At 43.1% G+C, this 24,538-nt stretch overlaps 1 protein-coding gene across 4 annotated transcripts in view; it reads right to left on the bottom strand.

Moving 5' to 3' along the window:
* MORC2 (MORC family CW-type zinc finger 2) overlaps positions 1-24,297 on the bottom strand; it is a 112,515-nt gene extending 88,218 nt beyond the window's left edge. For 3 of the 4 annotated variants that reach the window (XM_032768346.2, XM_032768348.2, XM_032768352.2), the window contains exons 1-4: positions 24,144-24,296; positions 15,124-15,177; positions 13,990-14,024; positions 11,446-11,514 (exon numbers count right to left, since the gene is read on the bottom strand). In XM_032768346.2, coding sequence (XP_032624237.1) covers positions 11,446-11,514; positions 13,990-14,024; positions 15,124-15,177; positions 24,144-24,211 — 226 coding nt within the window. In that variant the 5' untranslated portion in view covers positions 24,212-24,296. Of the gene's footprint in view, positions 1-11,445; positions 11,515-13,989; positions 14,025-15,123; positions 15,178-24,143 lie in introns of all 4 variants that reach the window. The other variant, XM_075060133.1, reaches the window with a different exon arrangement.
* Positions 24,298-24,538: the final 241 nt, after the last annotated feature.

Raw genomic sequence — 24,538 nt, 5'->3', positions numbered from 1 at the left:
GTGCTAGGAACAGCTAAGATACTGCGCAGAACCCTCAAACTCCCAGGCCTCTGGTAGAGGCCCCGAGGTTGAGGAAGACACATACCACCCATAGGGGTGAGAGGGGAATTTTTTTTTATTTATATAAAATATACACATACACACACACCCCTCTACCCCAATATAACGCTGTCCTCGGAAGCCAAAAAATTCTTACTGCGTTATAAGTGAAACTGTGTTATATTGAACTTGCTTTGATCCGTCAGAGTGTGCAGCCTTACCGTGTTATATCCAAATTTATGTTATATCAGGGTAAAGGTGTATATATATTTTCTCTCTCTACACACACACACACACACACGTTTTACAAGATCATCATGATTACATTACATAGTGGCAGATTACATTACACAGTCCAAACACTGAAGGCCAGAAAAACGGTTGGTTATGGGCGTGATTTTTTTAAAAGATATTTTTATACCAGCAAAAGGAATAATATAGATGCAATCATAATGGCAAAAAGTACCTTTGCGAGTAACGCTTACTTCATTTGGGGCAACAGTATAAAAGCTTTTGCTAGTTGAAGCTGCATTTACTTTAGAATGGTTTGCTCATATAGTTATACCAGCAAACCTTTTCTAGCGTAGGCTATACCCAGGACCCTTCAGAATTCCACAAAGATACTGATCCTCTCACAAAATAGGGAAATCCTTCTTCTGCTCTTAGGTCCTAAACAATTCCAAATACCTTCAGGTTACAAGTACCCAGCAGGACAACTACAGCACAGATTCTTCTGCAAACATTATTCAATAATATGCTTTTGTATTTTACAAAATTTTGATAATACTCCACATAAGTCCATGCACCCAATTCCAAGTCCTTCCTCCATGAAACTATGATCACTTTAACAAAACAGTACTACTAACTAGTATGCCAATAAAACAATTGTAAATTCACTGGCAGGTTTCTAGAGCACGACATTAAAGTAGTATCATTCCAATATGTAAACACAATTGTAAGATTTAATACTCTTTAGTAGCATTGGACACATGGTGCAATCACAATGGAAAGGATGTGATAACACAGAATATGGCTATTCTGAGGTTGTAGGGTTTGGGGACTATTTTTTTATTTGCCTTCCACCACATTAATTCAGGTCTTCCATTATATGTGAGATGGGAAGCCAGCATTTGAAACTACAAACAAAGCGTCAAGCTACTGTAAATCCAAGGGATAATGGTACAGCAAATGATCCTTTTGTGAGGTAACTGAATCCCCAATAAATTATTTAGCCCTGGACTACACTATGGGGGGGAAATCGATCTAAGTTACAGAACTTCAGCGACATGAATAACGTAGCTGAAGTCGATGTACTTAAATCAACTTACCGTGGTGTCTTCACCGCTGTGAGTTGACTGCTGCCACTCCCCCGTCTACCTTGCCTGTGCCTCTCGCGGATTTGGAGTACAGGAGTTGATCGGAGAGGGCTCAGGGGTCGATTTATCATGTCTAGACGTGATAAAATCAATCCCCGCTGGATTGATCGCTGCCTGCCGATCCGGCGCATAGTGTAGACATACCCTTAGTGAGATAAGTGGTGGTTACTTACCTGTAACAGGAGATTCTTCGAGATGTGTGGCCTTATTTGTATTCCAAACATGAGTGTGCATGTGCGGCATACTGATATAAAAATCTTCTGTCTCCAGTGTATCCACTGGCCTACACGTGCAGTGTATGTAGCCTTGTGCCACAGGCGAGGTTATATGAGGCTGTGTGGGATGACACCCCATCACAGTCACCCTCTCACCACTGAGCAAAGTGGACCACAATAGAGGGGAAGGAGAGTGAGAATTGGAATACAAATAGGGACTATACATCTTGAAGGACCTTCAGTTACAGGTAAGTAACCTCCTCCTCTTCTTTTTCAAGTGATGGTCTCTGTATGTATTCCAAACGCAGGTAAGTACCAAGCAGTGATCAGTGCGGAGAAGGCTGCGAGGATGCAGGAGGTATCACAGTCTGAAGGACAGCACAACCCATGGCTCCATCGGCTACTGCCCCCTGGGCTATAGCATAGCGGGCCATGAAGGTATAGACAAGACGCCATGTCACTACCCAGCAGATGTTATGCCAGGATACGTCTGCCAAGGAGGTGAAAGTGGCTGCCTATGCCTGAGTCAAGTGTGCCATAATCCAGCCATGTGGCATGGCATTAGAGAGCTTGTAGCATGTATGGATGCAGGTCAAGACCCACTTTGAGACACACTGGGAGGAGAAGACCTGACCTCAGGATCTGTCTGCAAAGGCGTGGAGAAGCACGGAAATCACAGGTCCTGTCAAGGTAGACGGTGAGGGTGCAACGAACATCAGTGAGTGCAGGTTCTGTCTTCCAGACTGGCATGTAGCTTAGATTGTAAGACTAGGAGGTAAATCGACTGGTTGATGTGGAAGTCTGACATCACCTTCAGGAGAAATTTGGGGTGACGGTGTAAGGAGATCTTGTCCTTATGGAAGACTGTATATAGTGGGTCAGCGATCTTGGCGGCCAATTCACTGATCCACTGAGCAGAAGTGATGGCCATGAGAAAAATGACCCTTATGGAGAAGTGGGAGAGGGCGCACATGGCCAGTAGCTCAAAGTGTGGGGGTGGGGGGTGGGGGGGGTGAGATCTAGTGAGGTGGAAAGGACAAGGTTGAGGTCCCATGATGATTCAGGAACGATCACCAGTGGGAAGGTGTTCAGCAGCCCCTTCAGGAAGCGTGTAGTGGTGAGATGGTTAAAAATTGAGCATCCATCCATGGGGGAGAAGAGGAGGAAGACACTGAGCACTGCCAGGTGGACCAGGACAGAACTAAGGGAAAGGCCCGAGGTCTTAGGTTCAAGGAGGTAGTCCAGGACAGTAGGGATGGAGACAGCGTCCAGGGAAAGGTTATGATGCTGAACTCAAAAGATGAAACAGGCCTATTTCACTGTATAACACGCTCTGGTGGAGATCTGCCTGCTGTGGGCAAGGATGAAGCACACTGGTGCCAAGCAGGTGTTATCTACGCATGAGCCCCATCCAAAAAACAGGCTATGAGATGAAGAGGGCCAGGATTGGGGTGGTAGACAGTGTCCCGGTCCGGGATGAGGTCCAGCATCAGGCAGAGATGGGGCAGGGGGTGGGCAGAAAGCCGGAGGAAGTCGGGAAACCACAACTGACTGGGCCAGAATGGAGCGATCAGCAGTATTGTGGCTTGTATCCTGGCAGACTTTCTGTAGCACGTCAGGAAGGAGGGAAATGGGGCGGGAGACATAGGGGAGTTCGACACCCCAAGGCAGGAGGGAGCACCACCTTGGAAGCTGGACTCCGTGGCCCCCCAGGAACAGTAGAGGGGGAACTTGTGATTGTCACATATGGCAAAAAGATGCTAGCAAGGGGTATCCCAGGCATGGCACGGCGAATGGAGAGGGGGGTTGTGGAGTTCCCACTTGTGATTGAGGTATCAGTGCCGGCTGAGCACATTGGCCAGCACTGACTGGCATGGAGTTCTGCGTGCCCGGGAGATATACTGTGTGCTGCGTGACATGATGGCAGATGCACCAGTTCCAGAGGTGGATTGATTCTGTATAAAGAGACAGAGACTTGGTGCCCCCATGCCTGTTTATGTAAGCCATCACCGTGATATTGTCAGAGAGGATTTGAACTGGCACAGATGAGCAGCAGGAAGATGTGGCAAGCCAAGCGGACTGCTCAGAGCTGGACACTGATGTACTGGTGGGCCTCATGCTGAGTCCAAAACCCCTGGGCAATGTGCTCACTCAGATGAACGCCCCAACCGCTGAGGGAGACATCTATGGTCAAGGTGACAGTTGGGACAGGTGTGGCAAAGGGGGTGCTGAAGAGCACCTTGGAGAGTTGATTCACCAGAGCAGGGAGGCCCAAAGCGAGCGTGGAACAAGCAGTGTGTCATCCAAGTGGGTGGCATGGGGCCAGGCAACTGACAGGAGCCACAGCTGTAGACAACACACATGTAATTGAGTATACAGCATTACGTAGATGCACTGTGATGCGGGGGCTGCGGTGAAGGGCCACCACTACAACCATCCAGGTGGCGAAGCGGTCTCCCAGGAGAAAGGCCTGGGCAGCCATGGAATCGAGGTAGGTACCAAGGAAGTGGATTGTCTGTGTCAGGATGAGCACCGATTTCTCATTGATGCAGATACAGTGGCAAGGAGAGAGTGAAGACTGTGATGGGGCAGATGTTAGCTTGGTGCAGGAAGGCATGAGGGGAAGCCAATTGTCCAAACACAGGGAGTATCCCAGATGCCAGAGATGTGCTGCCATTACTGCAAACACTTTTGTGAAGACTGTGGGGGTTATCACAATGCCAAAGAGAAAGACCCTGAACTGGTAGCGGTTACTGCCCATGTGGAAGCGAAGAAACTTGTGGTGGGCCAGGTGGATGTCGATATGAAAGTATGCATCTTTCATTTGAGAGCTGTGAACCAGACTCCCCAGAGAAGGAAGGAAATAATCAAGGGGAGCATGACCATACAGAACTTGGTTTTGCAGCTGATGGTGTTGAGAAGGCAGATATCAAGTATAGGGCAGAGCCCTCCACCCTTCTTCAGGATGAGAAATATGGAGAGTAGAAATCCTAGCCGATGAAGGGGTCGAGCACCCATTCTATCGTGCCTTTAGTGAGGAGGGCATATGCTTCATTTTGTAGGAGGGCATGGTGGGAGGTATCCCCCGTGGGAGACCAGAGGAGTGGGGAGGTGAGAAACTTGATAGAGTAACAGTGCCATATGATCCCCAGCACCCAATGGTCCATGGCGATCTTCCCCCTGTTGTGGGCAAAACGGGAAAGTCAGCCCCTAAGGTGACTGGTGAGAGGGGAGGACGAGGATGCTGATTTAGGGGACTCTCAGCTCTCAACGTGTGCATCAAAACTGGGCTTTGGGTGGTTGACGAGGCGAGGAGGAAGAGGTGGCTGTGGCAGGGGCTGAGGCCCAGAGCCTTTGAGATCAGTGTCACCAAGGTGGGGCATCCTCACAGCGGAGACAGCGGTCTGGTATGGCACACAGGACCAGAGCCGGGAGGGTTGTCGTTGCTGTCTCCACCAGGGTGCTAGGATGTAAATACCTAGAGACCAAAGTGTCACCCTCAAGTCCTTCACAGAGTGAAGGGACTTGGCAAAGACTGATGACACCAGCTTGTCTTTGTCAAAGGGGAGGTCCTGAATGGAGGTCTTGACCTCCCGTTGGAAGCCAGAGGATGGCAGCCACGACTCCCTGTGCATGACTATGCCGGTCATAAGGGAGCAGGATGGGTCTGCAACATCAACTAACCACCTCTTGGCAGCTCATCTGGTCAGTCAAGTGACCTTCTTCCATAAGGGCCTGGAAGCTTTGCCGTTTGTCCAATGGCAAGTCATCCAGGAACTCTGCTAGCCTGGCATAATTGTTAAAGTCCTAATTTGCTAGCAAAGCCTGGTAATTGGCCATTGGAAACTGCAACACCGCGGAAAAGTAGAGCTTCCAGCCCAGAAATCTGGCCACCCTGTGTGCTAGCCATGCGTATGCTGCTTCAAGCGTTCAGTCACCATGTGAACCACCAGAGAAGCGGGCGGGTGGGTGGGAGGGAGAAAAGAAAGTCTGTTTCCTTCAAGGAAACAAAAGTACCAGCAATCTGCCTATTTCAGCATAGGGGACACAGGAGGCAGGCGTGTGCCAGACCGCCCACAGGACAGCATCACTAATGGGCAACACAGCGCAAGCTGGTCCTTGGGACTGGAAGATATCCAGCAACTGGTGGTGGTAGTGGTCTGGACTTCGTCCAGGAGTATGTCCAAGTCACTAGCAATCGTCTGCAGCAGCTCCTGCTACTACTTATGATTTTCAGGAGGTGAGAGGGTGGGGGGAAAAATCAGGGTATCATTCGGCAAGGAGGCAGTGATAAGGTCTGCTGGAACCTATCGATATTGGCTCCACTTCTGAGTCCGAGCAGGGGCCCGGACCGAAGGGTGGGTGGCCGGAGGTGAATAAGGCCAGTGATAAGGGTCGCAGGATGGCCAATACTGCCAAGAGGTTGGGTCCTCATGGTATGGTGGGACCCACGGGTAGCAGTAACACGGCATCAGTGGCAGGGGAGGGGAGCATACCCGGACACATGCACCAGCTGTGCCTGAGAGTCTGAGCTGTGCTGGGACACAGGAGAGAAGAACAGGTTTTCCCCAGAGAGGACTTCAGAGTTGGAGACACCCACTATCGGGGAAGCTGTTGGTATGGACAGTCTGCAGCCAAGGGCCGGTCAAGGTCTATTCCCCAGTAGGAACAATGCTTCTGCTGGAGAGGGGGGTTCCGGTCCCCGAGCAGCAGAAAAGATGGATAGGGCAGTTCCATGTGTGCCACCAGGAGGAGGGCATAAATGCCACCAGGCATCCAGGGCATGTATGATCAGCACAGCATGATGGCATTTGCAGTATGGAGTGCAGAGACAGCTGTTGCACTGGCAGTGTGCGTGCCGGAGAGCAGTGCTGGTGGCCAGCCAGTGCATTCAATGTTACTGCCACCTTTCGCTTCTTTTTAGATTTGCCTTCAGAATGGGGAAAACTAAGGTAGTGTCTGCACATAGTATCTCCCCTGACCGGACGCCACTCGGGGAGGGAACATTGAGCTATGCAACTGTCCATGATGGGGACTTGCTACAACGCCCATAAGTGTGTGTGTGAGACTCACACTGGGACTTCTCCGACACCAGCTGCACCTTTGGATCTGAGGCGCAAGAAATGCTAGGTGGGGGGCTCACTGCTGGTGAAAGGCACTGTTAGAACTGACAATTCCTGGTCAGACTAGGCACGCAGCCAGGGAGCCTCTTCCATGAGGAACTTATGGAGGCGGAATAGGTGAGCCCCACAGCAGAAAGGAGTGGCAGATTTTGCAATGGGCAGCTAGATGAGCTTCCTCGAAGCAATAAAGGTAGTGGTGATACTCATGTCTCATGGACAATGAGCGAGGACATGACACACGATTCTTGAACTCTGGAACGTGGGGTATAGTCCCCTGGAGAAGCAGGGGAAGAGCCCGGCCCCAGACAGGGAGAGGGTTACCGCTAACTACACTAATTATAATAAAAAAGGAAGAGAAATACTATGTACAACGGACAAGCATTCTTGCAGGCAAGTTACAAGTATGGAGTAACAAGGATTCCAACTCCAACCATGCAGCGGTAAGAGGGAACTAAGGGAGCATCGTCTCACACAGTCTCATATAACCTTGCCTGCATCATGAGGCTACGTACAGCACACGTGCGGGCCAACCGACACTGCTGAAAAAACCTTCCGGCTCCTGCATATATGTGCACCCATGTTTGGAATACATATAGGGACCATCACTCAAAGAACACATCTCAAAGAACCTATTGGGGAAAAACTGAATCTACAAATTCAAAGATGATGTGAAATTCCTTAGTTCAGACAAGAAGATTGGAATGGCAGGGGGATCAATATGACTGGTTCTACAGGTCTAATTACGCATAGAAATTCCATCTTGTGTCAAGTCAAACTAATCCTCAATAGGCTTCTGGATTCCATGAAGCTCTGATGGAAAGAGAGACCTACACATCACATGGTGAGTGTTATAGCCTTGCCACTGAAGCATAAACCGGTTGGAGTGAGCAGTAACGATGGAACTTGTTTATACTATAACTTTAGCCATATTATTTGTAGCTTAGTTGTTGTTTGATGTCCACAGGGCACAGAGCAAAGAACCACTGAACAAATATCCCAGTACCTAGAACCACAAAACAAGTGGTTGAGTTAATATCCACAAAACAAGTGGACTTGCATTATTGAAGAAAGGAAAATTTTCAGATAGACACGTTTTCACTTTCTTCATATTCAGGTCCACTGATCCCAATTATGGGATTTTAATCAGAAATGCAGTTGTACAGGGAAGGTATTAGTTTGGAGCCAGAATTTACCCATTGATCCATGGTATTTCAAAGGCACATTGGTATCTATGCACAGAAAAAGAGATCTATGCACAACAGAGGCTTGAGTTCATGGTGATGTTATGGCATCCAGCGCTTTCCTGCCAAAGACCAAATTGGAACATATTTGTGTGTCTAATTTGAAGTATAGCAAAGGTACAACCCAGGACCATATAGTCACCTTGCATATTTCTTCATAAAGGCAATACAACCTCATGAATCATAGTATCAAAGATAAACAAATTAGCCTTCAAAGGGAACCCTCTCCGCTTTACATGTTTCCAACACACAACACCATAGCCATGTGGTCATGAAGGATTTAGATGTCTAAACTCTTCCTTTAATGTTTGAATAAAAATCAGATCCATTCAAAATTTAAAGCACCACTTCCTAAGTGTCGCAAGTGCATTGCTATCAGCATTCTATGACTAAAGCCTCAACATATAAGACATGAGCATAACTTTAGATGACAGAAAAGACATTTGATAAAGTTAACAGTTTGATAAGCTGGTCACAAACCTCCATAATAAACTTAAGTATGAATGACTCTAAACCTTCGGGATGACTGTATGGGAGTAAATCTTGCCTGGTCTACAAATTCTCAGGACATATGCCTATGGAGAAATTCAGGTCACTTGAACGGCATGCATTAGGCTAAGGTTTGCTTATTTCTGCCTCAGCGTTTAAATTTCAAGCTATGTAGACAAGTATTGTCTATTGGTAGAATGGTTCCTTGAGAAGAATGGAAATTACTCGGAATATTCTTCTCTGTAACCATTTCCTCTGAAATCTGAGCAGTGTTTCTCAAACTTTTGTATTGATGACCCCTGTCACACAGCAAGCCTCTGAGTGCAACCCCACCACCCCCTTATAAATATAAAAAAAGTGTTTTTAACTTAACACTACTATAAATGCTGGAGTCAAAGGGGCTGGCAGCTGACAGCTTGCAACCCTCCACGTTATAATCTCAAAATCCCCAGTTTGAGAACCCCTGACAGAGACTACTCAAGAATAGGCAACTTTCCCATCCAAACTATGAGGAAATGAGCTTCTTTGTGTAGAACAGCTTGTCAGTTAATGTGTGGATCAGCTGTTGTGGTGTGTTTTGTAATCATCTGCCAGGCGTTACAATGCTGCAAGCTCACTGGATTCAAGAACTGTTTTCCAAGACCAATGCTTTCTCACAATGCCATTTGAAGCCAGAGCTCAAGCTGACAACAAGAGTACCATAGGGTTCTGTCTGTTCCCTCTAATGAGCAATGTGTATGAGAAGCTACTAGCACACTATGAGTGTATCTGGGCTGCAATGCCATAAGTATGGAGAGTTACAAAGGTATTTTTAATATGCTCATCTCTTTTGTACCAGAGAACTACATGAACAGCCAGGGAAACCAAACATTTGTTCCCACGCGTCATATGTTCTATCCTTCCTTTGTTTGAGTTCCATGTTTAAGTGAGATTGTTCTGGTCTGTCTACAGGGCAAACATTGCCAAGCCATTCTAAGACCACCTTTTTAGAGGGAAGGCTTGTACAGAGAAGTGTTTTACACTGAACACAGGACTCAGCCTGATTTCTGGTGGTAGGAAAGTCTGGTAGACGACCTTCTACTGGCCCTTGCAAATTTCATCCTGAAGTCAGCTGGCTGCAACATTGGCCCTGAGCAGGTGTCAGAGAGAGACCATCTCTGAGATTGCTAGATCCTAAACCGTCACATATAAGAGTTGAGACCTTCAGGTAGACCCAGAATTGGATGGGGAGGCAGTGCAGCATGCACAGCCACATGTTCTTTTCAGCAGTTCTGTTCAAGTTTGCTGCTGCATAATGACCGAGGTAGAGCTTCCACATGGCTCCTATGTAGCCTTCATTACTGGTAGAACCCATTGTGATCATCCAGCCCGGAAGCAATGAAGACACAGATCACTGTGATTAGGTCTGCATCACACAGAATCACACTCTTCTGGCCTGCTGAAGATAGGAAGAGGCATTTTCTGGCAGCGTGGAGTCAGTAAGAGATGCATATCAATTTAAATGGCAGATGCTCTCAAAGGGCAAAGACATGGCTCCATTCAATTCTTCAAAGCACTTCCTCCCTTCCTAGAAGCATTGTATTTATCCTTCCCAGACTGAGGTTGAACCAACACTTTCACTCAAGCACCAAGTCAGTGGGAAAGGACATAATTCATTTCTCATGCACAATGTTGTCATGAACTACTACTACTGAAGCCCATATCATCCTCTAATATCTTCTAGTAGTTCAATATACATGCTGAAAGATAGACAGATCTCAATACTGCAAGATTCCACAAATGAGAGCGTTCAGGGAAGACTAGCAACCAACCACCATAATCCTCTCGGATGTCCACAAGAAAATGACACTTAACCAACTTAGTGTGACTTCACCCATCCTGCCAGGTCACCCTAACAAGGTGGTAGTACAGAGAGGCAGTGTCAAAAGCTGCTGATAAATCTTAAAATATTAACACGGATGTCTACCTTCTGTCCAAGACCAAAAGCCGAACATGTGTTAACATTAAGGACACACTAAGACCCAAATTGTCTCCCTGGCCCACAGGAAGTTGATGGAAAGGCTGAGGTTGGCACTTCAGAGGTAGTTTTGCTGATAGGTTGCTGCTGTAACTGTGCTCTCACTAAATCAACTGCTGAATCTGCTGTTAATTGTATAGTTTGCCAAGAGCACCCAGAGCCTGGGATGGATGCCCTTATGTAGTTAGTACAAACCTCAATCAAATAGATGACTAAGAAACTTCTAGGTTACTGATATATCAGGTGCTCCTGGAATCTTTGTGCCCCACTTTCTTAATAACCTTACCCAAAGAAGGGAAGTAAGACAGGGCTTTAATTGGTAAAATCTTCTGCAGCCCATGTTAAACTATTGCAAGTTTTATGGCAGCCAATACCTTATCCAAGAGTGGTATTGATATGTGTTGGATCAGCAGATGATCTAGGTGGGTGTCACTCATCACGACAGTAAAGGATTCATTTTGGTGGTAGCATGGACTTCCCACACTACTTAGAGGTCCTGTAGTTATGTGCCTGAGTCAAACTTGCGAAAGAAGGTCTTCAGAATCCATTTGCTTGCTCCTGGAAAAACTTCTGAGTTTAGCTAGACTTTTTTGCAAAGCAGGCAGAGAACTCCTCTCAGCAGGATGTATTTGGGTCCAAGGCAGAATGAAGGAAGTCTAGTTTAATTATTCTCGTCACAGTTTTGCTCATTCCATGGCAGAGGAAAAAGAGGCTCTTAGTCCCCCTTGCAGATGTGACATGGATTTGCATGGACTCCTTGTGACAATAAGATTCAATTTCTGTCTTGTGCCACTGCTGCTCTAATTGTTTGACTTAAGTTTTTATACCACATGCATCACCCATTAAGCCCATCAAAACCATAGGGATGTGACACTGACAGAATACTTGCAAGGATTCAAATTATTTTTCTCAGTGTGACTGCAAATACAACTTCCTGTAACTTACTTGAATCCATTCCTGCTCCATCATCCAAAAAACATAGCATGAATTGTCCTCGCAGGTCCTCTCGCCGTTCTACAACAAGAGAAGAATTAACAGAACCATTACACTCAAATAGGAAGGGGAATTAAACATTGTTTGAAAGTGTCCAAACAGTTTTCATGACTGGAGTAACACATCAGGCTGGACTCAAACTTCTAGCTGATTCGTGTGTGGTACCACTACAAAATGATTAGTCACCATCAATAAGAACTCTTAGTAGGAAAAACAGGAGCCGATGAAATTGTAGGTGTTATTACCGAAAAATTATTATTCTCTTTCTCAGAACATCAGGGTTAGAAGGGACTTCAGGAGGTATCTAGTCCAACCCCCTGCTCAAAGCAGGACCAACCCCAACTAAATCATCCCAGCCAGGGCTTTCTCAAGCCTGACCTTAAAAACCTCTAAAGATGGAAACTCCACCACCTCCCTAGGTAACCCATTCTAGTGCTTCACCACCCTTCTAACGAAACTGTTTCCTAATATCCAACCTAAACCTCCCTCACTGCAACTTGAGACCATTACTCCTTTTTCTGTCATCTGACCACGAGACACGAGCCATCCCCTTGGAACCCCTCACTATGATCATACTACAAATCCCCTCAGATGTCTCTCTGAAAGATAACACCCAGTCTCCTAGCCCTCCTTGTAAGTCTTGCTCTAGCCCTTTAATATTGTGCTTCCCTGGACTCTCTCCAATCGTCAATCCTTCTTATGGAGGGACCAAAAGGACACAAACCATGGTACCCACCAGTTGCGAATAGAGAGTAATAACATTTCCCATGAACTGGCAAGTTCTACTAATAAACCCCAATATGCATGCCTCTTTGCAAAAGGACACCGACTCATATCCACTTCACCACTGTAACCAGTCTTTTCTGCAAACTCACTAAGCCATCATCCCACTGTAGCGGTGCAGAGGATCTTCTCCTAGTGCAATGCACCGCACTTGTGTGTTGATACCTCATCAGATTTCTTTTGGCCCAATCTTCCAATTTGTCTAGGTCACTCTGGACCCTATCCCTACCCTCCAGTGTATCTACCGCTCCCCCCAGCTTCGTGTCATCTGCAAACTTGCTGAGGGTGCAGTCCACGCCATCCTCCAGATCATTAATAAAGATGCTGAACAAAACTGACCCCAGGACCGATCCCTGGGGCAATACTCTTGATACTGGCTGCCAACTAGACATCAAGCCGTTGATCACTATTCATTGAGCCCGACAACTTAGCCAGCTTTCTATCTATCTTATAGCCCATTCATCCAATCCACACTTCTTTAAATTGCTGGCAAGAATACTGTGAGACACCGCATCAAAAGCTTTCATCAGGAAAGGAAGGTAGTCTACGCTCACTTGCTAAATCAAAGCAAGCAGAGGAAGCTTACGTTTTAAATTACTGAGAAGAAAATAATCAAGCTGTGTACAATTGTGGTCACCTATGATCCAAAAAGATAAACTGAAACAGGTGCAAAGAAGATCTACTAGGATGATCAGGGGAATGAAGGGCCCAGAGCTTGGCTTGTTTAGTAAAGCAAACAGAAGGCTGCAGGGGGGTTTCTGCTCTCTGTAAATATACTAAGGGGATAAATACCAGGAAGGGTGAATAGCTACTTAAGCTACATGACAATGTAGGCAGAAGAACAAATGTATATAAACTGGCCATGAACAAATCCAGGCCGGAAATTAGAAGTAGGTATCTAACCATCAGAGGGATGAGGTTCTAGAACAGTCTCCAAACAGAAATGATGGGGGTAAACAACATTAAGAGATGGTCACAGCTGGAAATGAGACCTTGAGGGAGGCCCTGGGCTCAGAGGTGACATTCTGCATTCTCTCTCTCTCAGGTGCTTGACTGGCTGGTTCTTGCCCATATGCTCAGAGTATAACTGATCACCATATGCAGGGTCAGGAGCAAATTTTACCCTATATCAGAACCAGCAGTGACCTTGGAGGTTATGCACTTTCCTCTCCAGTATGTGGATGCGGGTCACTTGCCAGAATTATCTGGGTTTATCTCAAGGAATCATTTCCCTGCCACTGCAGAGGGCTCTGGCACTAGCGCATCTTGGTGCCTCCTATTCTCTGCCTATATCACATAATAGTCTGGTCTCCTGTGGGTTGTAATACTTCGGTCTCATTCAGTTGTTGGGTTAGTGCGTGGGTGCTAGTGCACTGTGCTACATGAGGTCAGACTGGATAATCTATTGGTCCCTTCTGGCCTTAAATGCTATAAGATTCCTTTAATCTGGTACAAGATTCTAGTAGATTCAATTCAAGACCTATTTAAAGATAATGCAAGACTCCCCTCATCACCCTCCTACACCTCTCCTTCTGAACGATTTTTTGATGTTAGAAATGTAATAGATTTGAAGGCATTACTAAAGGGACACTTGACCTTAGGGAGTTTCTGTGTCCAGTACCATTTTATCAACTTGTAAATCCATAATTTGCTGGGTGTATTTTGCAATCCTCCTGACACTGCTGGCATTGAAGGAAAAGACGTCTGACTTACCTGTGTAAATATCTATTCTCGTGGCATCAGCATCTCTACAAAGTAACAAAAACACGATCAGCGTCCAAAACACGGATTAAGGTGAAAGACGCTAGGAGCCCGAGAGGATTCTACATGTATGGGTGGGAATTTCAACAGCAGCTATCATTATGGATCAAAAACTGTATAAGTCGCTAAGTATACAGTGTTGTTGTGGCCACATCGGTCACAAGATATTAAGAGACACAAAGCAAATTAGGTAGTATCTTTTATTGGACCAACTTCTGCCGGTGAGAGATGAGCTTATACAAAATTTTTCTTCGAGAGCTGTGCGTAAGCTCGAAAGCTTGTCTCTCACCAACAGAAATTGGTTCAATAAAAGGTATTACCTCACCCACCATGTCTCTCTAAGGCGCTAAGTGTCAGCACCCCTCAAAGAAATCCAAGAAGCTTTTGTGTACCATTGCATTTTTGGCTTTCCCTTGCTTGGATCCAAACTTCACCACAAGATACTGATGCTGCATACTAATTAAACCTGATTACAATGCAAATACCTATTCCATCACAGACACTCATTTCAGTAGGGAAACAAGTACATGAAGGAAAAGTATCTTAGTACATCACGAAGGAATAAGCCTCCAACTTCAAGCTTCTTTCAGCTTTTGAAAGACATCAATACTTCTATTACATTACTTACCTTCTCCTCAAGCAAAAGTTCTTCAGAGTCTGTGCTCCCCTTCACGTCTGGAACCTCCCTCTCTATCCCAATGCACCAGATGACCTAACTATTCTTCAAATAGCCATAAAATTCATTTTTGCAAAGCACAACAATGAAAATCCACACCAAAAGGCTAGGGAAAAAAGGATATAAAATTGATCCTCCTTGGTCTCCTAACACACAGTGTGTTTTCTAGCTGTTTACACTATCAATTTTTCAAGATTGGACCCGTCCTCCTCTTGGGGAGGGCCTGTATCTTATGTAGGATACAGGTGCACCATCACCATTCAGCTATAATATAAGCTTCTGCATTACATCTTTCTTCTTAAGATCTACTGGTAGTGAAGGTCACTGAGCTGCTTACCCTAAATACGTGGGCTAATTAAACCACAGAAACTTAATTAGCTCCTAATACAAATACAATCTCAAATACATACCTGGCATTATCTACAAGCTCAGCAAGGGCACCAAACAAGAACTCATGAGTGGTTCTGAAATGTCAAACACTGAGAGTCAGGAAGGTTACTGCAAAATTGAAAGAAACTCTCTCTCTCTCAATTTATTATGTTATGTCAAGCTGAATTTTTAAAATTTTTTAACTAATTTGTAACATACTTCCCCGCCAATTAATGTAACAAAACTAAAGATTAGTGGTGAACTATTCATAGAATCACAGACAATTAGGGTTGGAAGAGACCTCAAGAGGTCATCTAGTCCTGTCAAAAACAGGAGACCAATAAAACAGCTAATGATTAAATATTAGCACTTTGACTCAAGAAAATCTAAACTATGATCTTTGTGTAGTGGCATTCAGAGTATTAGCTAAGGGGGAAATTATATTAGTTCCCCCTATTACAAGGTGTCAAAACAGTGAATCACTGACTGGCACTCTTCTATCAAGAAGTAATCAATACATGTGCATCCTTGATTACTTACTATACTGATTGGTTCTTTTTAAATGACAACTAAATTAAATAATTTTAACTAATAAAACATGCCCTAACAATGATTAAACTGCACAGGATTGGAGGTTTCTTTTCCTTAAAAGGATCTCTTCAAATTCCAAGATTTAAATTTCTGATAAATATGAACTTGGTATGCATTCATATGCTTACGACTATTGCGGAAATCAGGTGATATTTTCCAGAGAAATCAGTGGCTGCAGCTGTTGCTAATCCAGAAAAAGATGATCATGAAACAGCATGGTATGTTTCATCATGAGATCCAAGGAATTCAATGTCAAAATTTCTCAGACTGAATCCCAATTCACTATAATCCTGAAGATAAGAATATTTGAGTCCAAAATTCTTAACTGTTATCATTCATAAGAGGTTCCCAATCCAAAACTGTAACATTCCACGCCATTTCTCTACTGCAGTCTTTTCCCACAAAACCTTTTACCTGGCTTTTGTTCCCTTTTCTTTAAAGCCTTCATTATTTTTTCGTCAAAGGCCAATAGATGTAAAATCTCCGCTGTACATCCAACATGGTGATGCATCTTCAAAAGCTAATCAGTTTTCAAATGCAGACTACCTATGACCCTGTGATAACTTCAGCTAAACTATGAGAAACACAGAAACTGGACAAATAGTGTTCCTCCCTGGATTAAATTAAATGACCAGTATACATTGGGCCACATATAGAGCATGTTTACTGACTCTGACTTTGAACTTTACAAGAACTTTTACTAGGGCTGTCAAGTGATTAAATATGAAGTGAGCATTATATACTTCGTATTCTGTTATAATTCAGATCAAGATATTTAAATGGTATTCTATTGTTTAACAGTGTGATTAATCATATGATTAATTTTTTTTATTACAAATATTTGCACTATAAAAAACAGTATTTTTCAATTCCCCTCCTACAAGTACTGTACTGCAATCTCTATCATGAAAGTTAAATTTACAAATGTATAATTATGTACAAAAATAACTGCACTCAAAAATAAAACGTAAAACTTTAGAGCCTTCAAGTCCACTCAGTCCTATTTCTTGTTCAGACAAATGCTCAAACAAGTTTTACATTTGCAAGAGATAATGCTGCCTGCTTCCTGTTCACAACATCACCTGAAAGTGAGAACAGATGTTTGCATAGCACTTCGTAGCCAGCCTCGCAAGATATTTACATGCGAAATGTGCTAAGCATTCACTTGTCCCTTTATGCTTCAACCACCATTCCAGAGGACGTGTCCATGCTGATGTCTGGTTCTGCTCGATAACAATCCAAAGCAGTGCAGAGCAACGTATGTTCATTTTCATCATCTGAGTCAGATGCCACCAGCAGAAGGTTGATTTTCCTTTTTGATGGTTCGGGTTCTGTAGTTCTCTATTTAAGTGTTGCTCTTTTAAGACTTCTGAAAGCATGCTCGCTCCACACTTCACCCTTCTCAGATTTTGGAAGATACTTCAGATTCTTAAACCTTGGGTCAAGCGCTGTAGCTATCTTTAGAAATCTCACATTGGTACCTTCTTTGTGTTTTGTCAAATCTCCAGTGAAAGCGTTCTTAAAATGAACATGTGCTGTGTCATCATCCGAGACTACTAATACATGACATATATGGCAAAATGCAGGTAAAATAGAGCCTGAGCTATACAATTCTCCCCCAAGGAATTCAGCCACAAATTTAATTAACATTTTCTTTTTTTTAAAATGAGTGTCATCAGTATGGAAGCATGTCCTCTGGAATGGTGGCCGAAGCACGAAGGGGCATATGAATGTTTAGCATATTTGGCATTTAGATACCTTGCAATGCCAGCTACAAAATTCCGATGTGAATGCCTGTTCTCACTTTCTGGTGACATTGTAAATAAGAAGTGGGCATTATCTCCTGCACATGTAAAGAAACTTGTTTGTCTTAGAAGCAGAGAGTCCTGTGGCACCTTATAGACTATAAGGTGCCACAGGACTCTTTGCTGCTTTTACAGATCCAGACTAACACGGCTACCCCTCTGATACTTGTTTGTCTTAGCGACTGGTTGAATGAGAAGTAGGACTGAGTGGACCTGTAGGCTCTAAAGTTTTGCATTGTTTTGAGTGCAGCTATATAACCAAAAAACCCCCAAAAAACCCTACATTTGTACGTTGCACTTTCATGATAAAATAAATACTATTTTTTAATTCACATCGTACAAGTACTGTAGTGCAATATCGTTATCATTTTAACAGTGCAAATATTTATAATAAAATATAATAAAGTGAGCAGTGTACAATTTGTATTCTGTGTCGTAATTGAAATCAACATATTTAAAAATGTAGAAAAAATCCAAAAAAAAAATAATAAATTTCAGTTGGTCGTCTATTGTTCAACAGTGTGATTAAAACTGCGATTAATCACAATTTTTTTAATCGTGACTTTTTTGAGTTAGTCGTGTGAGTTAACTGCGATTAATCGACAGCCCTAACACTTAACACAATAATTATAAAGGTACTTTGTCCAAATGAGCCCCTCAGACACAATTATTATTAAACTTTCAAATCCACTACAAAAATCTTTAGAACTAACTCATCAGCTGAACTCTGATTAGAATAAAAGTAATAGTATTCAGGATGCATCGATAGGTGCAGAAGGAAAGGATGTTTCTGTTAAAGCAATCAGCAATGAAGAAGCTGATATTAGCTTTCAGGAATCACAACTTTTATACAAATGGAGCCTTTCACATCTTTCAGACTCTGTTTCAGTTTGCCTGCAGGCTAAGGATGAGAGCTCTGTCTCAGTTTACATTTGGAAGGTTCTCTTCATAACCAGAAGAGCTAGAAACTTTTTATCTTCTTTTAGAATGAAACCTTAAAATTTGCACAGAACACACAAATACAAGTAGCGCTGAAATGCTGAACCCACAGGAAGGGCAGAAATTCCCTCATGCACAGATTTCCAATACTCCCATCAGTTTAAGGACAATTACAAAAATCCACAAATATAGTCCACTGAAAATATATCTGGAAAATATTCCATATAGTGGATAGCCAGAAGCAGATGGATGAGTCAGAATGAATATAGATTATACTTCTGCATCTTTGACACTACATCCCAAAACACATCAAACTACAACTCAGTGAATCAAATATTTAAAAATATGCTTTGCTGTGTAATTAAAAAGATGTAAATATGGATTTAGAAACAAAAAATCACGGGAAAGGGCTGAAAAAACAGATCTATCACACCAAAATCTAAGGAGTGCCAGAATGATTAATCCTTTTTTAAATAACTATGTTTTTCCCACTGCATTCATCACAGTGGTATCTGAATGCCTACCAACAATGTAATTCTCTCATACCAACTGAGGCAAAGAGACAAAACCTTGGTAAAACTGAGTGAAATGAAATCCAAAAATATTTATCACTAGCTAGGGCAAGGGTAGGCAACCTATGGCACGTGTGCTGAAGGCAGCACATGAGCTGATTTTCAGTGGCACTCACACTGCCTGGGGCCTGGCCACCGGACCATAGGGCTCTGCATTTTAATTTAATTTTAAATGAAGCTTCTTAAACATTTAAAAAACCTTATTTACTTTACATACAACAATAGTTTAGTTATATCTTATAGATTTATAGAAAGAGACCTTCTAAAAACATTAAAACGTATGACTGGCACGCAAAACCATAAATTAGCGTGAATAAATGAAGACTCGACACACCACTTCTGAAAGGTTGCCAACCCCTGAGCTAGGGCATATAAATATGAAGGTTCCTTTGGCATATGTATAAAAATATATATATATACACACACTATTACTCTCAGAACAGGCCTTAAAGATCCCCAGAGTCTAACATTAACTTTAAAACCAAGCCAAGAGGCTGATCTGCATTGTTATTAATCAATCTCTTAATTCATAGCAACAACATGCCTACTTCCTCCATGTCAAAACTACCCAACAAATAAGTACTTAACTTCCATCTATCCTTGCGTGTAATGGCAGTGTAATGGTTCTCTCCCGATGCCCTCTTGTTGTATAGAAATAAGCCCATGAACATGTTGCAAAGAACATGTCAAAAAACATGAATCAAATCTAACTGATGCAATAATATCTGCCCAAGTTTGCAAAGAGTCTGAAACAATAGCTCTGAGAAGTGTGAACTATCCCTTTCACCTCAGTGTATATTTGCTCAGATGTCTCTACTTTAAGTGTCTTCATTGTTAAGCTATTTCACTGCACAATCAAATCATGTAAGATGAGGCAATATATTGTGAAGATCTACAAAATCTACTCTGAGGAACAGTTCATTTTGAGAGCACAAATGGGTGGGCTTGGGAAAAATGAGCACTACCAAGAGGGAGCCAAGCCTTAAGGAACCCAACAATGCCATGGGTGTGATGCATTGAGACCACGCTGAAAGGAAGCCAAATTCAAGGAACCCGGAAAGCATGTATGATCATATTCTGAACATCTGCACAGTCTATTGAAAGCAACATCTGAAGTGAACAGGACTTATTTTGTGAGTGGAGCTTGGAAGAGTACCCTATCCTCCCTAACAACCAATCTGATTCCTGATCCTATAGGTACACAGAAGTGATGGGCACGTAATTAATACCACAGATTGATAAGTCAACTTCTCTGTAGCAAAGGTGGTCCCAGCAATGCACCAAATTCTATTTCCGGAGTTTGGTATCCCGTTAGCAAACAGAGCTGTCTTCTCTTGTTATTACTGTAATAAAACCTTCACACATCGGCTTATTGTATCCTTTACTTATAGGCAGAAAATATTTTTAATCGGTAAAGAAACTGCATTTTTTTTAATTTCTCAAATTTAGTGAGCAGCTGTTGGAGAAAAAAAATAAAACTTGCTCCACTTAAATATACATCTGCCATTCTAACTGTGCCTAACAGGTCAGTTCTAGTTAAAGGGCCAGCTTTTGTTTTAACTTGGCCACAAATATTAACTCTTGACAGCAGGCTGTCATTAGAAGATTTATTTCCGAAGATAAATTTAGTGGTACAAATTTTAACAAATTGTTTCAACCAACTATGCATTACAAACACATTCAAGCATACAGAGACAAGTTAACCAGGTCTATGTGCAAGTTTAAGCTTTTTAAAACATAATTTTGTACCAGGTTACTCAATAGCTTTTAACAGTTAATAGATTAACTTTTTTTAAAAAAAGGAAAAAAACACCATCTTATTAAAGTTTTAAAACATCTATTGTATTAGGGATCCATAATTAACTGTCAGTTATAACCATACTCTACCCTTACATTGACGGTTTCATGAAAGGATCGCAAAGGTCTTTTACAAGCCTTAATACAACTCTTAGGTTTGTCTACACTGGAAAAATGAATTATGTTTTTAAACTTAAATGCTTTAATTTGCAAGCTCTCAAACACATCAGGTAATGTTTAAAAACATGTCAGTCTATTAGCCATGACCCCTAAGGTTGACCTTTAGGGTCATGGCTAATGCTGACCAGCTAACAAATAACCCTTTTAAAAAACATGAATCTACCTGAAATGGTAAGTAGTGTTTAGCAACGTGCTAATTAAAACATACGAGTTCATGCCGGGCTGAGGGTTTTTTTTTTTTAAAACCACGACTCATTTACCCAGTAGACAAAACTTAAAAAGTAAACAGCTATAATCAGGAACTATGTATTTTTCTGTTCCGCAGCCAGAGATTGTGCTTCAAAATCTAAGCTGTCATTTTAAAAGTTTCTAGCTCTTGTGACTGTGAAAACAACCATGAAAACATGAAAATGTCTTCCTCAGTCTGCAACTGCCTGAGACCATGGTTCTGAAAGATGAATGCTTCATTCATCTCAAAGAATTAATTCTGAAACAGATTAAAATTTAAAATGTCACTATTTAAATGATTTTACTATTGATCATTTTAGGAGAAACATCCAACTAAGGTATTTATCCCACAATATCAAACATGCTTCTCATCCCTTGTTGGATGTCAAAAGCCCTAATTGTGCCTCACCTATTTTCCAAAACCTCTATATTTCCTCCTAACAACTTCCATGATGCAATTATGCACTGCAAAATCCATGGTATATTAAGAATTGAAACTGATGACGGCATAAAATTATTTTAATATAAAAATAAACATATCACTGTAATGACTGTACTAGTCAATCTCACATTTATTAGAGGTCTCCATTTTGTAGCTGAAATGCAGATGCTGCAGACTTTCCAATCTGCCATACTCGAGCACTGCAAAATCTTGGGGCCTCACAGCACAATTTAGATCCAGTTTGCCATGGAGTTGGACATTTTAATCATTTAATGATAGGTAAGACTTGAGCCATAGAGGTGGAGGGACTTGCTGTCATTGACTGACCAAGTGACCATGATGTCACCAGGAACTGAACTCAGAAGTCTCAAGTCCCAATCCTCATACACCAACCAGAAGACCTAGCACAACATTTAAAGTAACTAAACTAGTTATAGGGCAAAGCAATGAATGGAATCACAGCACCACTGTCCCTCAGATGATACAGTGTCACTATTACCACCTTCTCTTGTGCCCAAGAGCTATAACTGCTATTTTTTTCATCCATGGGTTGAAAATAATTCCCATTTGCCAAGAGCAATCATTATAAATACTCAAAACTTTGCCAAGCAGTCCACCTCTCTTCCAGTACTATTAATAAAAACAGTCACAATTTAGAACCAAACAATGAAAAACTCAAAGTTATGTGCTCTGGCTCTATCCGTAGAAGTCTAAAGGAGACAGATTATGCTACCATTGAGGTTCCCTCACTCCTATTTTGCCTCAGTATTTGAAAAAGGTAACAGAGGGGAAACACCATCAAAACCATTGCACTATATTTCTCCTAGTAACACAAGTAGACATAGTCAATTCTTCTACTTGTTCCCCCTTCTACAAAGGAGTCATAAAGACAAAGAGGTATGGTTCCTCTAAAGGCCAACTGACCAGAATGCAGAGAATCCATCACTAGTCTGCATTGTTATCCTCAAACTTATTACTGTAAGGATAACAAATCTCATGCTTTATGACGAAATTCCCTTCCCCCTAGACAGCGTTACACAGCTGATTACTTGCAATCTGCAGGTTTCCGACAGGTATCGGAATACCAAATTTGATTTTTCTAAAATACTAATGTCACTTTGACTCCAGGAGCAACACTGGGTATGTTCTAGACCAGTGGTTCTCAACTTGCAGCCCACTCAGCATAGAGCTGCCACCCATGTGACATCCTCAAGGCTATACAGGTAGTACTGGATGCAGCCCACAATGGTAAATAGATGAAAGTAGCCAAACTCAAAACAGCTGAATCTTCTTCGGCTCTATCAGAACATTTTCTTTTTCTGGACTTCCAATACACTGTACTAAAACACAACAAGCCCCGACAGCCAATTGGGAGCAGAAAGGAAATATATTTAAAAATACAACTGAACAAAAACATGCAAGTGTTAGCCAAACAAAACATTATAAAGGGGAAACAGCCACTACCAAGAAAGAGGCAAAAAGAGAATGATTTCTCATATCAAATCACTCTACAGAAAAGCACATTCTATAAACTACAGGAAGTCCACTTTTTTCCATCTCTCTCCACGTACTGCATTTTCCAACAGCTATGCTACAATATCAGATATTTAGGTAAAGTGCCTATATTTTTCTAAAACAATACATATATAAGCAAATACACAAAAAGAGTACCTTTGTTAATTAATGCTCCAGTGAGAGAGCACAGATCGTATTTAAAGTGGGGCCCTAGGTGTTAAGACTCTTGGATTCTATTCCTAGTTTTGCTACTGATGTATGACCTCATACATGTCATGTCATCTCTGTGCCTCTGTATACCCATCTTTGCAATGGGTATAATACCTACCTACCTCTTAGAGGTGTTGTGATACTTAATATTTATACGTGCTTTGTGATCCTTGAGTGAAAGGCACAATCTATGTGCAAAAATTATTCCATATCTTCCTTACCCTGTGATCTACAGAACTTTCAGAGAAAAGACTAATATCAGTTTCCTCAGCAGACAAGTTATTTTGGGGAGAAAAATCAAACACAGAGGAATCGGACACAAAGAACATCCTTCTTGCAAATTGCTTTCAACTGTTCTGTTTTCTTTCTTGAAGACACCTCTAAAGGATTCTGCCTTTCTGTTGCTGTTGGATTGTTTGATCAAGAAGAGTAGCTGGCAGCAGCATAAATATTTGATTCCTGAAGATCCACCGTTGAGTTTCATCTGGTTTTGATATAAATGGCTGCAGCTGACTTGAATTATACTGAAGATACAAACCATGCTCATGCCGCTGAAGCCTCTGTTCAACAAAGACTGTAGAATAGGTTGGAGACAGGAAGACTCTGGGGACCCTTTCTGGATTAGCAAGGCAATTAGGTGTTGGTTCTTTGTAAAACGAGCATCCAAAGTTCAAGACTGGCCACGAGTGGCTGTGGGTGGGCTGCCACCAGGTGAGAGAGGCGAAAAGAAACCTCCAGGCCCAGGCTAGTGGACGGTAGGCAGGGCTGGGCAGGATACTCACGAGTTGGTATGCAGGTACTCGAAGGTCAGCTGGGCACGGTTCAGGCTGCTGTAACTGGTAAAGGCCATGGCTGGCCCCGGCCGCCCCTGCCCCAACCCTCCCGCCTCAGGCAGGCACTGGGCAGTGCCAGGCGGGCTCCCCTGTGTCCCCGGCCCCGCTGTCAGGCCCGACCTGCGGGGCTCCCCCGCGGCGCTGACCCACTCCCCGCCCCTCTGCGCCTCGGGCGGGGGGGGGAACCTCGAGGTCCCCGCCGCCCCTCACGGCCCGTCCCAGGAGGCACCACCTGCCCCGGGCAGAGCCGCCATGCGGGAAGGGGCCGCTCACGCCAACGCCACTGCGGGCCCCGAGCCCGGCCGCCTTCGCCGGCCGACATGGGGCGCAAACGCCCCAGCAAG

This window comes from Chelonoidis abingdonii, chromosome 22, assembly GCF_003597395.2.
Source record: "Chelonoidis abingdonii isolate Lonesome George chromosome 22, CheloAbing_2.0, whole genome shotgun sequence".
Taxonomy (NCBI): domain Eukaryota; kingdom Metazoa; phylum Chordata; order Testudines; family Testudinidae; genus Chelonoidis; species Chelonoidis abingdonii.
This window is presented reverse-complemented; position numbering and strand designations above follow the sequence as displayed.